This window comes from Nuphar pumila, chromosome 15 (assembly GCF_984573655.1).
Source record: "Nuphar pumila chromosome 15, dmNupPumi1.hap1.1, whole genome shotgun sequence".
Classification (NCBI taxonomy): domain Eukaryota; kingdom Viridiplantae; phylum Streptophyta; class Magnoliopsida; order Nymphaeales; family Nymphaeaceae; genus Nuphar; species Nuphar pumila.
The window spans coordinates 20,281,703-20,298,934 of record NC_143263.1 but is presented as its reverse complement, the minus strand read 5'-3'; the positions used below and the strand labels follow the sequence as shown (position 1 = coordinate 20,298,934).

The following is a 17,232-nucleotide window of genomic DNA, read 5'->3' as shown; positions in this document are numbered from 1 at the left end:
GGCAAAAATATCCAATAATAATAAAATTTTAATGCAACTTAAGCAAAATAAAATGGATTACATGTGAAGGTTTGAAGTCCGAAGCTTGCCATACATGTAAAAATAATCAGAAGGATTAAAAAAAAATCACAAGTAGATTAGTGCAGTCAACAATAGATGGTGCAACTGCTGTATTTAAACAAAAAGGAAAAAAAAGAAATGCAAAGCCAAAATTTATGCAAAATGTATGACGATCAAAAGATTAAATGCTTATGCACACTTGTGTATGACAAATGGAGACGGTTTTCCTTATCATAGAAAAGAACAAAAGGAGGAAAACCCCCTTCAAAACTATGAACATGCTTCAACCAATGCACAGATGTCCCAATTTACTGACATCCCCTGAACAGCAACGTAGGGCTTAAATAGCTTTTCTTTTAGAAAGGTTTCCATGCATAAACAAACAATGAGGGTCTATCTCCAAATCATTGTGAAATGTGAAGCACCATCCTTACAGCAAATGACGTCTGTCCACATACAAAATGGATAAGAGTAGACAATGCCTTTACCTTTGAACAAAACCACTCACATACACAATTTCGTACTCAACTTTGTCTACAAGAATTAAAGACAAAAGAACCCTTCTATCACAGACTGACCAAAACACGGTGACAATGAGATCAGCAAAATGAATGAATTTTTATGTACAGTAAAAATGGTTGCCTTATCCGTTCAGATCATTCAAACAAAGACCAACTGCTAGACATCAACATTCAACTTACATCCTTTAATTTGACAAAAGTCTGCTCACATTCTGTATAAAAACAAATATATATGAAGGCTGGAGGACAACTCATGATGAAACCTGTACAAAGCTGTTAGATTGCGCCCACTTTGAACCAACAGGGGAAACAAAAAAGGGAACTGAATAGGGGGTGAAGGAACATGGGCAAGAGAGCCTAAGAACCAACATGAGGTTGGCATGAATATCATGGAAAAAAATTTCCAATCTTTCTTCATTTTGATTGCTGAAAGCTAGCAAAAATAACCTGGTACGTAGATGCTGTATCGGATAAAGTTCATTGGTTCAACCAAAAAATAAGGGATCAACCATTGGATCCGCTGTGGTGATGAACCATAAACCATTGTCCATTATGAAACTCATAAATATTGGTGACATTAAATGGGCCAGAATCAACATTTACATATGCTTTCATGGTGACCCAAGCCATCTCAGGTAGCACACGGACACGCACATCCCTGATATGAAAGGCTATTACCTGATGCCAATTGAAAGCTAATAACCAGCTCTCCATAACAGCGTCGTATCTGAAAAAAAGTACCAAAACATGACATTATTTAAAAAGTTTCATTCTTTCAATATAGAAACTAAATGCTTTTTATAGATCGTCTCATTAAAGCAATAGCTTGCTCGCTCAATAAATTACCATCATCACAGGATTACCAACAAGAATGACTGAGAAAACTGTCCAGTTAAATCAGAAAAATGTTTTCATTCCCTTAGCAAGTCAAGAAATAACTCAAATGCATGTAATCTGACATAACGAAGGGCAGTCCAGGTTATTTCCAGTTTTCTATAACACAGTCATACCCCTATGAAACAGACCAAGGAACCATTTAAGCCTACCTTGGCTAAACAACCCGAGATATCTTCTGTTATCTTACAGGAGAAACAATAACACAGAAAACTTTTTATCTGAATTTAAGAAAAGCCCTTTATTTTTCTGAAAGAGGGTCTCCAAAAAAGTATTTACAAGCAAACGAACCATGCTTGATTAGCCTAGCTCGGTAGGCTCCATAAGGCTCGGATACAAGAATATATACAATATATTCGCAATTTTATTCAACAAATTATAGTTAGTGTAATGGGTAGCCATTAGTTTTTATCAAAAGGCTCATAATTAGAATCCCGTTTTTCACTTTTCCTGTTGTTAATATAGAGTAGTTTTAGTATGTATATATTATTTTCGGTGTCAATGACTAAAATATATGCTTTGGCTTAATCGTGGGTCACTCGGGAAACTTGAGAGGGGTTAGGGTTCGAAACCCACCTTCAACAATATTTTTAAAAAATACATTTTTTTGGAATGCCTTGAAGCTTGACTCGGCTCGAGCTCGAAACCGAGCCAAGTCCGAAAAAAGCCATTCAAGCTCGGCCCCGAGCTCAAGCCGAGCTTGGACAGAAATATTTTGCACCGAGCCAAGTTCGAACAGCCCAAGCTCGGCTCGAACTCTGCTCGTGTGCATCCCTATTGGCTAGTATTGACCATGAAGATCATTGGACGCAATTTTTGTATTTGCAACTGATGATGGGTCTAGACTGCTACGTAGGGATGCACACAAGACGAGTTCAAGCCGAGCCTGGGTTGTTCAAACTCGGCTCGTTTCAAAATGCTCCTGTTCAAGCTCAACTCGAGCTCGAAGCCGAGCTTCAACGGCATTGTTCAAACTCGTCTCAGTTCCAAGCTCGAGCCAAAATTGAACAGCATTCTAAAAAGATATATATATATATATATATATATATATATATATATATATATATATATATATATATATATATATATATAGTGAGAAGGTGTGATTCGATCCTTGACCAACCAAACGTTGCACAAACAACCCACCACTGTACCAAACCATGTTTTTTGTTTACTGTGACCCAAAAAAATATACAAATACTAAAAATGTGAGGCACGAAACTCGATCTCAGCACCTTTTGCAGAAGAGGCTAACGCCCTCCCAGTAAGCTAGCAGTAACTCTTATGTTTTAAATTGAAAACATATTATATATATATATATATATATATATATATATATATATATATATATATATATGTGTGTGTGTGTGTGCAAGCTTAATCGAGTTCAACAGCTTGATCAACCTTGTCTCGTTTATGCACACCGAGCCTAGACTTAGTGTTCAAGCTTGGCTCATTTATGTTCACAGACGAGCTCGGACCGAGCTTAAATGCCGAGCCCGAGTTGAACTCGAGCTAGCTTGGCTCGTTGTGCATCCCTACTACTGCTACGGAAGCAACTCCTCAAGCCCTTCTAATCAAGATTTTGGTTACAAACATGGAGTTTAGTTGTAAAGAAAATTTTCCTTTGGGATAAGATTAAATACCCCATTGCTTTCTTTATGCCAGCGTGAGGGAATTTAGGCTGAAATGGAAGGTTGAGTACAAAAGCAAATCTTTCCAACTAGAGATGATGTATAGAATGGATAAGACCACTCCTTTCTATGAGTTTTAAGTGTAAACAAAGAGTCAGAATGAGTCTATAAAGGTACAAGAAACAAACCTCATTTCAAGAATACGAACATTTTTTGTAAGTACTTTGTTGAGTATTGGTTGCTTTGCATAAAGGAACAAACTTGACCAAGGTTCCAGACTAGGAAGTGAAAGCGGAAAACGATACGAGAAGCAAAAGCGAAAAGCGATGCATTTTAAAATATATAGGAAGCGGGAAGCAAGGAATAAAAAGAAATATAAGAATAGAATAGGAATCAAAATGAAACTAAAATAAAAGTGACTAATATTAAATTTCATGATGTTTTAGTGTAAGAATTAAATTTTAAACAAAATCTAAAAATGATAACTACCAATTTAGAGAAAGTACATGAAAGTGTGAAAAAGTGAAAAAACACATAAAAAACATGACAAGTTGACTAAGAGAACGTATAAGAAGCATAGGAGAGGCGTGGGGGAATCGAGGTTCTCATCAAGTTTTGAAAGCGAGTATAAGCGAGTTCCTGGGAAGCGAGCTTCCCACTTATATAAGAAGCTTCCAATAACCTTGGACTTGACACACTATAGTTGAAAAGAACCGAGCAGAAATTGTCCATATTGATGAAGGTAAGCAATATATAGCTGCTTAAATTTTCAGTGTTGTTACAATAAGCTGAATCTCACCAATAGCTCCTGTACATTGAGGCCATTAAGAAAGGGACTAGACCAAGAAAACAAGGTTGCTGAGTGGGACAAGCATAGAGTAGTTTATGAAGCAACTAAGGCCAAGGGCATGATGGAGCAATTCCTAATTCTACCAATGAGAGCAACAGCATTAATGGCCTACTTGGCTAGGAAACTAGGCTCTCTACCTCTATGAGTTCAAATCCCTTCCACCAAAAGCTCATCATTGTCATTAATCGATAAGCACTGACTTGATTGCAATCTTTCCACAAATGATGATCTCCTTTTACCTCCAAAGCACGTTGGTTCCATCAATCCATCACAATTTTGACAATGTGACTTCAAAAAAGCTCAAGACAAATTGGTCTCAGGAGCAAGAATTTTGTTGCAAACACCCAATGGGTTCCATCGTTGAGAGCCTCTCAACATACAATGCACAAGCAATGTTAAAGAATGAGCCTCTTCTTGTTGATCAACAACTCCATGTTAAAAACCATAGGGTATTTGGAGACTCAAAGCTTGTTATTAACCAATGTAGAGGAGAGTCCATGCTGTAAAACTTATGAAGTACCAGAATACTATAGAGCACATGATTGATTATTTCAGTCTGATTGATTTTCAGCAAAAACCTTATTTGCAAAGTGAGTTGGCTGACTCAATGGCCAAGGCTGGCCCACCTTGTTCCTTTTGGTCGATAGGCTAGGTGTTGTGGCATACAAAGACACCAATTTTTACTCCCATTTGTATACCCTGTATGCTAGTATTGGAAACTTAATAGAAAAAGTCAAATCCCAATACAGGTGGGGTGGAACCTACTAATAGCATTATAATTTTAATACTAACCCTGGCTTGGGAGGAAGGGTGAGAGATAGTGGGTAACATGGTTAGAAGATAATCCATGTCCATTTAACAGTAAAGCCCTACCTATTTTAGGATTTATAAAAGAAGACTCATAAAAGGAAAGTGGAATTATTATGATGTCTTCGATTGGTTTACCAAAAAATGGTGGTTAATTCTCTTTATTTAATTCTTCATTATTTCTTTTTTTTTTGGAAACTCCCAGTCACCTTTCTTTTGTTCTACCATTTTTGTAGTGAGTGTTATAAATTCATTGATCATAAAAAAAAACAAAAACTCATCAGACTAAAAACAGATAATTGTAAATCCAACTACCACAATTATACAATTATAAACCATTAGTCAAATGCACTAGTTGGCACAGGCACCAAGCCCCAAAAAGGCTTAGTTTGCACCTGGCAGGACTGACCCGGCCTAGTTGGGACCAAAAAATGAAGAAAAACAAAAAACAAAAAAGTACACTAAATTCTTCAAATCACAAAGTGCACTTATATATGCAAAAATCATAAAGCATACACACACACCCCGTGCGCGCGCACACACACACACATATATATAACAATAAATTACTTGTGTTTCACAGTAGTTACATTCTACCATATTAAAATGACTAAAATACCCTTAAAAGAATGGCATTTTTTAAAGTGCATTATAGGTCATTTGAACTTGGAGGGAAATGAAAAGTCACACACCTTTTAAAAAAAAGTAACTTTATGCATCTATCAAAGTTACCTTTTCGACCTCAAAATGTAACCATGTATTTTCAGAAAAGTCATTCTTTTAAGGGTATTGTAGTCACTTAAATCACATTGAATCTACCTAATGTTAAACACAACTAGTTTATTGTTAGATAAATCCTATATATATATGGGCCTTTATATGCTATTGTCGCCCTATGTCACATGGGTGCAGGTACGGGTGCGACACGGGTGCAGAGCAATTTCAAAAATTTTGAACACAGGGACACGGCTATATATATATATATAATTGTAAATTTTAAAGCAAAACTAAAAAAATAATTCTATTGAAGTAACAACACAGACTTACCAAAATATAACACATAAAGAAGCTTGTGAGTGTGATACCGTCTTGGATCCGGGTCGGGTCCGAATCTAGACCTGACCCGAGTCCAAATTAATTTTAATAAATGGACAAAAATAGACTCTGTCAAAGTTGACCGAGTCCAAAATGTGAACGAACTCAACCCCGATAAGTTGGCTGAGTCCGACACTTAGTTGACCGTGTCTAAAGCCGCACCCGTGTCGGGGCGTGGGTGAGTCCGTGTGACTTAGCTATCGCCATTACATACAAATGTCTCCTTTTATTTTTTCCATTTTTTTGGTTATTTTTCATGAAACTAACCTTACAAATGTGATCTACATGTTTCACGTAGTGAGAATAGACTATTGGACTGCCTAGTGTAGGCAGGATTTTATAAGGCTTAAAAAATCAACGTCCTATAATGTGTGATACTTTCCCATGTCATAAAATCGTGTTTTCATCAAAACATGATCCAAAAGCCGGTTCCCACAATTTTCAATATGTTGAATGCATCCATGAGGTCAGATTGGATCAAAACAACCTGTGCATAGATCTAGAGGCAGTTGTACGTAATGGCACTATTACTAAAACTGTAAAACATTACCCTATACACACACACGCGCGCGAAAGAAGGTAGCGTAGAAAAACGTCGGGCGTGCAAGGTGTGTTCGATTTGCGAAAAAAAGGCTTCAGCAGCAATCAGCTACTGCTGCTAAAGACAGCGTGCAACCACTGCCAGAGAACCCAAAACTGTATTTTTTAAGTGCACCATTGACTGCACACTCATCCAATCATAATTGAATGAGAAGGGTGTTCGATGATACACCTCTCTCTCTCTCTTTATATATATATATATATATATATATATATATGGAGAGAGAGTAGGTGGTAGCTGCCTATACCGCCAGCGTACCAAACTTTTGAAAGTTTTTTCAATATTTTTCTTAAATCTGACCCTACAGATGTATTCTACATGCTTGATTTTATAGGAATTGACTCTTGGATCATCTGATTCCAGCACGCAGGTAAGTTTTTCAAAAGGTTTAAAAATCAACAATCTAATTTGCAAAAAACAACCTGAAAATGCCTATTTGCTCAGTAGGCTGGCAGTAGGCAGCTACCACTTTTCCATATATATATATATATATACATGTGTGTGTGGGGGGGGGGGGTGCGGTGCACAATATTTGGTACTAATAAAGGTAAGGAACTCTTGAGTAAAAATTACCTTCATTTCATGGCTTTCAGATTTTCTTTTAGTCCAGACCTTATGAATGTGATCCGTAAATGTGTTTTGAATCATGTGATTGTGACATGTAGGCAGAGTTATGGCTCGAAAAATCATATTTTAACATTGAAAGAAACATGATCCAAGGTTGAATTCCTTGGTAAACAAACCATGTTGAACACATCTATGAGGTCAGATGAAGCCGATGCAGCCTGCACCTATGATTCTAGCTCAATAGTTCTGTACCTTCATTATGCCAAATATAACCCATGTGTTTTTGTTTACAAGTGTGCATAAATATCGCATGTATGCATGTGCACTACATACATATGCAGGCACCAAACATGCACTTATGGCAAATATTGGATTTGCAATAACATCAGCAATGGTTCTTTTTTGGAGAATTTAGAAACAAGTGGCTTTTTCTTTTTGGAGAATATAAGAAATTTGTTAAAAATAAATAATAATTTGAAGATATAAATAAACATGTAAAAATAAGGAGAATGAAATATTCTATGCAAAATGATTGAGCTTTGTTGTTTCAGTTTACACAATATTTTGCAGTTCTTTCATTATTGAAAAAAAAAGCCTTCACAAGTATGATAAGATTAAAACCAGCAACATTTGTAACGACACACAATGGTGCTTCAAGATATTGTGCGTGTGTGGAGAGAGAGAGACATAAGCACATACATAAATATATGTACGTATGCATGCATGTATATGGAAGCCTAGGCCCACTTCCCAAGCTAACCAGCTTGTTTAGCTGTCCATCCAAGCATTACACTCAAGGTAGTCCACCTCAGGCCCGGCCCACAGTGTCCAACCCCCATGATTTCAGCATCCAAAGCTAGTGTGTACATGCACACATGCAAGCATGTGCATTTGTACATTTATATATTTATTTTGATACCCTATTGGATGCTGGACATGTATGTACTAATATGTATGCCTAAATGTATAGGAATAAATAAGAATAGGACATATGTCCTGATGCCAAGCTGCCTAGCACGTTCAGATTTCAACCCAGACTTTAAGCCCAAGGTGCTGAAGGCGGGCCCAAACCCACACCCAGTACCCACCCTATGGCTTTCAGATCTGAAAGATCTTGCAAGGATCGTCCTAATCAAGGAATTGAAACAACCTAGGTTGAAAAGTTAACTTCAGATCAAGAAAGGTCTTCATGACATCCCTCGAAAGCACTTACTGAAAATGCCAGTTTGTACAATTTCAAAAGGAGTCCCCACAATGTATGAAAACAATGATAAATGCATTTGTTCACATCCTCTGTACAATAGATAGTCTCTTAGCAAAACAGAACAGGAGAAACATACAGACAAAAACAGCTTCACAAAAAAATAAAATTAATTAACAAATACTTTCCATTCTACCTCAACAAAAGTGTGTTGAGTGTTTTTTAGACATTCATGGATGTCAAATAGAATGTATAGAGCACAAAGTAAACAAGGAATATGGTCCAAACATCATGCAGTTCATCCATGAAATCTTATGTTAAAAGTCAGTAAATCACTTCAGGTACCAAAGTACAACTACATTTGAAAACATACCCTGTGAAGAGCTCTCCAGACCCATGAACACACTTGACATAATCAGCTCGAAGCCAAAGACGACCCATAGCTTCGAGAGATCTCTCCCTGATAATGTTGTAAAACACAGAATTTACATTTACGACAGCTTTTGTAGCCGCATAATATGCTTTCCATCCATTTGGTGGAGTAATAGTGTCTTGTTCAACTGTAAAATCCTGGTACAACAGAATTCTGTTATCAATCTCCATATACATCTTTTCCAACAAAAGAAATTCCATAAATACCTTAAGATTCTTATAGCAGCAACAAGCAGAACCATAATACCTTGTTAACTCCAACAAAATGAACGAACCAATAGAAATTGCCTAGATATTTATATACATTATTTCCTAAAGATGATCATCCAGCCGACCAAGAGTGGAAGTTTAAGGGTTACAACAAAGTCAAAGTGCAAATGAAACAGGACATCAATCATTTCCTGTAATCTTTAAGGTAAATTCATGAGTGCAGATACACAAGAAAGCAGCCACAGTAACAAGGATCATTTTAATCACCATTTGTTAAATAGCAAACTGGCTTTGTAAAGTAGCGAATGGCTAGCTAGAAGGAAGCTCTCATAGTAGAGTACCTTTATTAATCTAATTTGAGTGTAACCTGCAATAGACAGGAATTTGCGCAGGTACTGCAGCATAGTAGCTTTTCCCTGAGATATAGTATTTTCTACGAACTAGTGGCTCTGGATCATCCTTCTAGAAAGTGTTCATAGACAAGCTTGTGCATGATTCAATGCTTAAAACGAAATATGCTTGTGAATGTGAATGAATGATGCTTGTGCATAATATCCAAGTATGTTTGGCATACATATTATTAAGGCATTGAAATCATGCATGATTGTGCCCAAACTGGAAGCATGTAAACCTAGAATTGGTTAACTGTGTAAGTGCATGAATGTCAATAGAATTAATGAAATTAAAATTTATCTTGCACATTTATTTTATTAATGCTTACAATGAGAGGGCAAGCGGTACTTCTAACTCTGTGGAAGTTTATTTAAAGCACAAAATGTTGCTTCTCTCCCACCACGAAAATAGAGGAATTGACCTCCATTGCATCTGCTAGGTGGTAGGTATGTAACTCATGAGTGAAGTCTGATATATCAGGTTAGAAGTGTTGGGAGCTCTCTCTCGACGATAGTCATCCCTCACCCAACACTGATGAATGGTGCACGGCCAGGGTTAAGCCACAACTTGTTTAAATGTACCCCTGTTAAGCCATTGCCCTAACCCAGGACATTGATTTGTGTTAGTACCCACAGATATTGAATATCGAAACAATAATTAATTGTGCATTAGTTTAGGCATTGCATGCATCACTTAAGAAAAAAAACATAAATGAAAAATGTTAAACTCACCATGCATGAAAGTGATATCTGGTTCGCATTGATAAGTACATGAATTATTTAACTGCCCATGTATAGTATTGACATTTGCTTCTGAATGAATTTGTGGCATGCACTTGTACATGAAATCATGTTTTGAATGAATAATTGTTTTAGTGTTATGAGATTGAGAATGTACTCTGAAAACTGTTTAGTTTTTTGTATTTGAATGATGGCATGTCTCATGTATATTCAGTTTTATTTTCATGTATTGTGATTTAGTATTTCCTACTGAAACTCGACGAGTCTGACCCTAATTATAACATATAGGTACTAATTGAGGAGCCTTGTGATGGCGGGATGTTCTGACGGTATCGAGAGCTAGTTTTTTTTTTCATGAGGAATGTTTTGGAAAGACAATTTTTGTTTATGTTGGACTTGAGAGACTCTGATTTAATTATTAAATTGTTGGGACTGACTTAAATTTTAAATGATGAACGTTATTCGTATTTTTAATTCAGTGTGATGATTGAATGATTTGTAACTCGCCTAGATTGTTTAACTGATTTTAACAAAAGATTTTCGGTATGATTTTGAAAATATTTGATAAAGGGTTTTGTCAAATCGCGTCAAATTGTGTATTAAAAAAATCATATATTTTCGGGATAAAATTTTGGGGCATTACGCACTCGTATTGAGATACAAGTGTGTATCATGATGATATTCCTTATAGTAACAATATGTATAGTACGATACGATACATACAACATTGTTCTATAGTACTAATTAAGGCAAAATACATGATAATATTCGAATAGGCTTATGATATTGTACATACTATAGACTAAGGATGATGTATTATGAATGAGTAAGAAAAAATAAGTACATTTAATTTACTTCACATAAACAAAAGCTATTAATATTTGATGCAAGCCCAATTGTGGGGCATTGGAGACCTTGTGGGGCCCACCCATGGGACAACCCTCCTATTTTTGGAGCTTGAAGACATAGTAGGCCCGACTCAAGTGGCACCCCACCTTAAAATAGAGCACCAAGGAACCGTGTAGAGGGCTTTGAATGCCTCTCTAAGAAAGGAGAAAGGAAGTTAAAGAAGACTATTTTTGGATATCCTAAGTCTAACTGTGGTGAATCTATTTTCGGAGCCCCATGAAAGTCGTGTAAGGGGGTTTATGACTGTCTTAAGAATGGTGAAGGAAGACCAAGACTAGTCCAAAAATAGGATAGTCAAAATAGGTTTTAACTAGATTTAGCTTTTGCCTACTTTAGGTTTTACCTACATTTAGGTTTATATTCAATATTTGCTTTTGCAACTTATGTAAGCATTATATGCCCTCATTGGCCTATATATTGGGGCCTTGTATCAGCTTAAAGAAAAATTATGGAAATGAATTAAGACTTGAACTTCTCTCTCTCTCTCTCTCTCTCTCTCTCTCTCTCTCTCTCTCTCTCTCTCTCTCTCTCTCTCTTCTAATGAGTCCCTACCCCCGACTCGTCTCTCTCTCAAAGGCTAGTCCCTCTTACATTTAGGTGTGATGATCATTAGTGGGTCTACCCACTTCAGTGAACCAATCCTGCAGCCAAGGCACACCTCTATCAAGCGAGCTCAATCCCATGTCCCCGATGGTACAACCTTGTCCAAAGTCAATCCTGTGAAGCCCTGGCCTTCCCCAACCGAACCATCTCCTGTAGCAAACCTCACCTGAGTCAGGCTCAACCCAGTAAGTAGTCCAAGCCCATCCATTAACCCTAAACCTAATTTAGAATTCACCTAACCCAATTCAGCTAAACCAAAAATCTAACGTACGCTGAAAAGTGGTAAGACTTCATAAAATCACCTAAAACCCACATTGTAAGGTGCCAGAGTTTGAATTTTGGACCCAGTATACTCTAAGGTATCTAGTGTCTACCCTCCAAATCCCATGATTTATTGAGATCTTTGTAAAGAGAATTCGATTTTATAAGTCAAGAGTTTCAAAACTCAATCTGTCCATGTACTGTCATATCTGTCCAGCAACTTCAAAAAATGAGCTCAATATTCCCGTGTTGTCTGCCCCTCAAAACTAAGCCGTACCTAGTCCAATGTGTCCAAAACCATCCCTTAAAATTTGGGATTTTTTTGTGGTACTGTTTGGGTGCATTGACTTTTCTCCCGAAACCTGTCAAAAACTCACACCCTGTTTACCTGTGTTGACCATTGACCTAGACCCTGACCAAACCCAGCCTAACCCTGCCTAAAATTTCCTAACTCGGTCCCAAGAATGCACCAATATCCAACAACAAATGTCAGATTTTTTATCAAATAAATTATCAAAAAATATGCTTTCTTAATTTAAATATTTTATTTTTTTATTTTAAATTCATAACATTCCCATGTACCTAATGGTTGACAGCTTTATGATATACTTTTTTCCACATCACTTTTTAGTTCAAATAAAGTCACACTAGTATAGTGCAACCTTTGGGCCAAATACTCACAACCAATATTATCAATATTGTATCATATTGTATGATACGACATGCTATATCAGTAGGAGAACTGATATGATATTGCCCCTGTATCAGAAAATTTACAATTATCGGTCCATATCAGACCATATCGTATGATACAGGATGCATCATAAGATATGACTACATTTTAACTTTACTTGGTTGAAATTTTTCAAGTAATTAATTTTGGATCCATCTTCACTTTTGTGACATTTTTTTACATAAATAAGACTTTATTAGAGTCCTATTCACTTATTCCATATGCTAAGACAAGAAAGAAAAGTATTATTATGGAAGAGGCAGAGCACACATTATTCAAATCTTGCACTTATTGTAATTAGCAAAACTAATTAATGAAGGACATTATGAAACTCCTTTTAATGCTTCTTGAGTCACAAATGGCACGGAAGAAGAAGACGAAGAATTAGTTTCTTTATTTATTTACTTTTTATTAGTTTCTTTACTTTTTATATGTTAATCTCATATATTTTAACTTTTATAGGTTAATCTCATTTTTTTAGTACTTATTTGAGAAGAATAAGAAGAAGTTATATGTTATATTTATTAGTTTCTTTATTTATTTACTTTTTATTAGTTTCTTTACTTTTTATATGTTAATCTCATATATTTTAACTTTTATAGGTTAATCTCATATTTTTTAGTACTTATTTGAGATTTTCTATTGCTTATTAGTTGTTGCTTTATACGACATTATATTTTTCAATTATATAATTAGTTTTCTAGTTATGTAATCAGTTTCTTAGTTACTTTTATATGTTAATCTCATATTTTTTAGTACTTATTTGAGATTTTCTATTTCTTATTGGTTGTTTCTTCATCAATAAAGAAATTTTTTATTTATTTGTATTTTTAGATATTTTTTTATAATTTTTTTAAAGTTTTCAAAAAAAAATGGAGGATTACGCTTTAGGCCTCAACACTTTTCACAACACTGCTGCATAGAAATGACATATTACTTTCTTTTTCTTTCACTTTTTAATGTTTAATTTCAGACTCTTTCGATATATGTAATGGATACATTTTTATAACCACATAATTATAGCTTTTATATTTGATAATTATTACATATTTATTCATGGTCAATTTATTTCATAATTAAGTTTACTTAATATTGTAGTTTGACTACCTAAATGTGGTTTACTTTCCTTTGTGGTCATATTCATTACATATATCAGTATTCCTTCAGCAACACCTTGTTAGCAAAATCTTTAAGAGAAAATAATCAAGCTAAATCTTTTTACTGTTATGAATACTTGGAGACTACTTGCTACCTATTTTCTCAATGCTGCTTCATTATAGCAAAGGTCCAAATACTCGGCTATTAACACCATTTAGCACAAGCTCCTTAAGGACTTCCAACACAGAAAGGTTAAATATGTGATCAAAGACAAATGCACATCAACAGTTAACACGATTATGTTAGCATGTTGGACTGAAACACAATCAACAGTCATCTCAAAATTCCAGTATAAATGATTCCATCTTCCCTAGAAGCATTTGGAAAGATACAGAAACATAGTTTCATACAGAATGTAGTGTCTGTTTACTCTTCCACTTCATATTCAGAAATCAGCAAGATTTAGTGGATGAGCTTCAATACAAGGTTAAAATGTTCAAGTCATGATGTTGGTAACCTTTGAGATTAATTTTTCGTTTTATGTAGTCTTCCATGTCACCGAAATGTAGATGCAATTTAGTCCTTGCAACGCATTGATACATACCCACAATCTTCATATAACTCGCGCATTTTGTCCAGATTAATGCATCTCATTTCCCTCCCAATGGTAACCATCATAATGTGTGCTAGTCAAAAAAATAAAAACTACGACATTTGATAGAAGGGTAACGTCTAATTTCATTAACTAGCTTTTCATTCATACCCAAGAAACTAAATAACACATCACGATCATGATGGTGAAGGTTATAATGACAAAGGAAACAATACTGTTGCGGGAAGAAGGGGAAAAAGATACTTTCACTACACTGCTTCGCAAACCAAACCATAAGAATAAAAACGAAAACAGTGAAATAACAAGCCTATCATGGAGAATATGAAGGCGGAGACGATGATATTACCTTGTGATAAAGGGCCTTCCAAGCACTATCATCATTGGCGGCCTTGCGCATCGAAGAATTGGTCATCGACAACCGGCACAAGCTCGGGTAATCCAAATAACTCAGCGCATGAGTAGTGATCTCCGGCACCAACTGCTCCATCATCGACGAGCCCGGCTGGTCCCTTTCCCTAGCAACCTCATGAACGGTAGGAGGCACGTTCCCATTCGCAGTCCCGTTAGCATAACCACAAGAACAGCGGCACCCGCAAGCCTTCTTCTTATCGTTGTCTCCGGACTCCGCTGTCTTATGCTGCTCTGGCTTCTCCATATCCGCCTTGCGCCTGAGGTTCAATCGGGCAACCCGAACCGCGCAGAAGGAACACAAGAGTGTCACCAAGGCCGCGAAGAAAGCCCACGTGCCGGGGCGCGGGAAGTCCACCTCGTGGACGCCGGACGATGACGATGGGGAGATTAGGGCAAATGGAAACAGTGAGAGAATGGGAAAGAAGCGAAGCGCCATCTACTCATCATCCAGGAATCCTCGAGGTTCTACAGAAACCCTAGAGGGGAAGGTGGTCACAAAAGAACAAAGAGAGGGCAAACAAGGAAGGGCGGAAGAGCAAGAGGAGAAACTCTCGCGCTTCTCCGTCGAAAAGAAATTTGAAGGAAGAAAGATATCCCGAAATTCAAGGGTTAAGGAAGAGAGAGATATCCAGAAATTGTAGGGGGGCTTTTTTTCTTTTTTTGCTTCTCCTTTTTCCTTCCTTTTCTAGGGTTAGGGTTTCCCCCTCGGATCGGATTCTCCTCTGCTCCCTTGATTCCGATTTCTGCAGCGCAGACTTTTCTCTCTCTCTCTCTCTCTCTCTCTGGTTGTTTGAATTTTAGGGTTCGGGTCGACCTTCGTGGAGTCCGAATCGTATAATGATGAGCTTGTGCGGTTTGTATCGGGTCGTGGCTACTTGGCCTCATAGTCAGGGGGTGTCAACGGGCCTGGTTTACCTGGACCCAACTCGAACCAAACCCTATAAGGTCCAGATATGGTGATAAATAAGAAGACCCGAGTCCGGACCTGAAAGTCCGATTAATACATGAACCCGGGTATAGTTTGTGAAATTTTATACCTGACCCGAGTTCCGTATGACCCACAATTTTTCAATGTAAAAATGATAAAAAAATATGATTTTACCAGGTATGATCGAGGTTTGGCTCATGTAGTTTTTATGGGGTTCCGGATATGGTTATCTTTATAGTAGACTCGATTAGACCCGGATCTGGACCTAATACCATACCCAAAATTCTAGTCCAAGTCTAGTTCCACCTAGGTCCGAACCAAACCGGACTCGTTGACACCCCTGGTCACACAACTCACAATCTGGTTATGAAGATATTTTTGTTATAGAAAATCTCTCAATAAATTAAAAATAATAATATTTTTGAGAAAAGTATTGACATACTTATATATATATATATATTATAATACAAAAATATTTAAAATATAAGCATCATCTTAATTCTGAGAATATTTCCATATTTTGAAAATATGGATTTTTCTGGAATATATCAGTTTTTGAAAAACTTATGATACAATGACAAGATTTTTTAAAAACCAGCGATATTTGTGACTAAGGTTGGGTGAGTTGGATTTTCTTGGCTAATGAAAATATCATGGAAAAGTAAAACTGTTTGTTTTTATACGACACAAATATATGAGAAATTTGAAAGTTTTTGAAAAAACAGCTTTGTATTGCAAATATTGTGATATTTTTGAGATTCGATGTCTGAAAATATCACGACAAAATCACGTTATTCCATTGAATTTATCATAGATGTTTATAACAAAAGTTTGGTGGGTAACCAATGGGGGCTCCGCTTTTCTGGTAAGAGCATCTAGTGCACGTCACCTTGTGTTGGAACGTTGCAGGTTCAAAACCCAAGTGTATAGTTTAACCCCAGCTTGAGAATATCCGCATCAGTCCACCTCAGCAAAACACTATTTTAAAACATGTCTTACAGGCAACTTCTTTTTTTTTTTTCATAATGGCATCAAATTAAAAGAAAGTTATAGAACATGAAAATTTGTATTTCCATATAACACGTTTCGAAAATAACTTTAGAGTATGCTGCTAAAAATAAATTAAATCAATTTGAGAGCAGCTGCTAGTTAGAATGTAAGTTGAGGATTTGGGTTTAAACCTTAAAGTTGATTATATAGGTCTTATACACCTAAAAAACCTCTAAAAACAGTTTTTTTTTTAGAAAATGAACCAACTTGTGATCGGCTCCTAATGAGCTACAGCTCGGTTCGGCTCGTGATGAGATCACAAGCCGAGACTGGGTAGGGTTATTACCCTTAACGAGTCGAGCCCGAACAAAACGAACCGGGTTCGTTTAGCAGCCATGACTAGAAGTGATAGGTGTAGATTCTAAAAATTGATGGCTTTTACTTTTCTAAATACATAAATTATCTCCTGCTTCTAGTTTTCAATCAGAGAGACTTCTTGATAAAGGATGATGAAGACATGTATGAGATTTTTGGAAGACTGAAACCTTCTCTTTGGAAGCCTTGCATTTGCATAGAAACATTATTTCAATGCGTTACCAAAATATGGTTTTGACCAAAAACATCCTTTTGTGAATGGTGTTAAAATATGGCATTGGGGCTTTCAACTTTATTACCAATGCT

General features: G+C 36.4%; 1 protein-coding gene across 1 annotated transcript; it reads right to left on the bottom strand.

Annotated features, from left to right (window-relative positions):
- Positions 1-659: 659 nt before the first annotated feature.
- Positions 660-15,302, bottom strand: LOC149814737 (F-box protein SKIP8-like). Its single transcript, XM_089989174.1, has 3 exons — positions 14,569-15,302; positions 8,604-8,800; positions 660-1,308 (listed from the first exon to the last, which is right to left on the bottom strand). The coding sequence occupies exons 1-3, from the start codon at positions 15,067-15,069 to the stop codon at positions 1,086-1,088; spliced, it is 921 nt and encodes a 306-aa protein (XP_089845300.1). The 5' UTR covers positions 15,070-15,302; the 3' UTR covers positions 660-1,085.
- Between the last annotated feature and the right edge of the window lie 1,930 nt (positions 15,303-17,232).

Excerpts from the sequence above, each read along its gene's own strand:
- LOC149814737 (XM_089989174.1), bottom strand. The coding sequence starts at position 15,069 with ATGGCGCTTCGCTTCTTTCCCATTCTCTCACTGTTTCCATTTGCCCTA. Across the intron at positions 8,801-14,568 it reads GGAAGGCCCTTTATCACAAG|GATTTTACAGTTGAACAAGA; the intron begins GTAATATCATCG and ends CTGTTGTACCAG. Across the intron at positions 1,309-8,603 it reads TCTGGAGAGCTCTTCACAGG|ATACGACGCTGTTATGGAGA; the intron begins GTATGTTTTCAA and ends ACTTTTTTTCAG.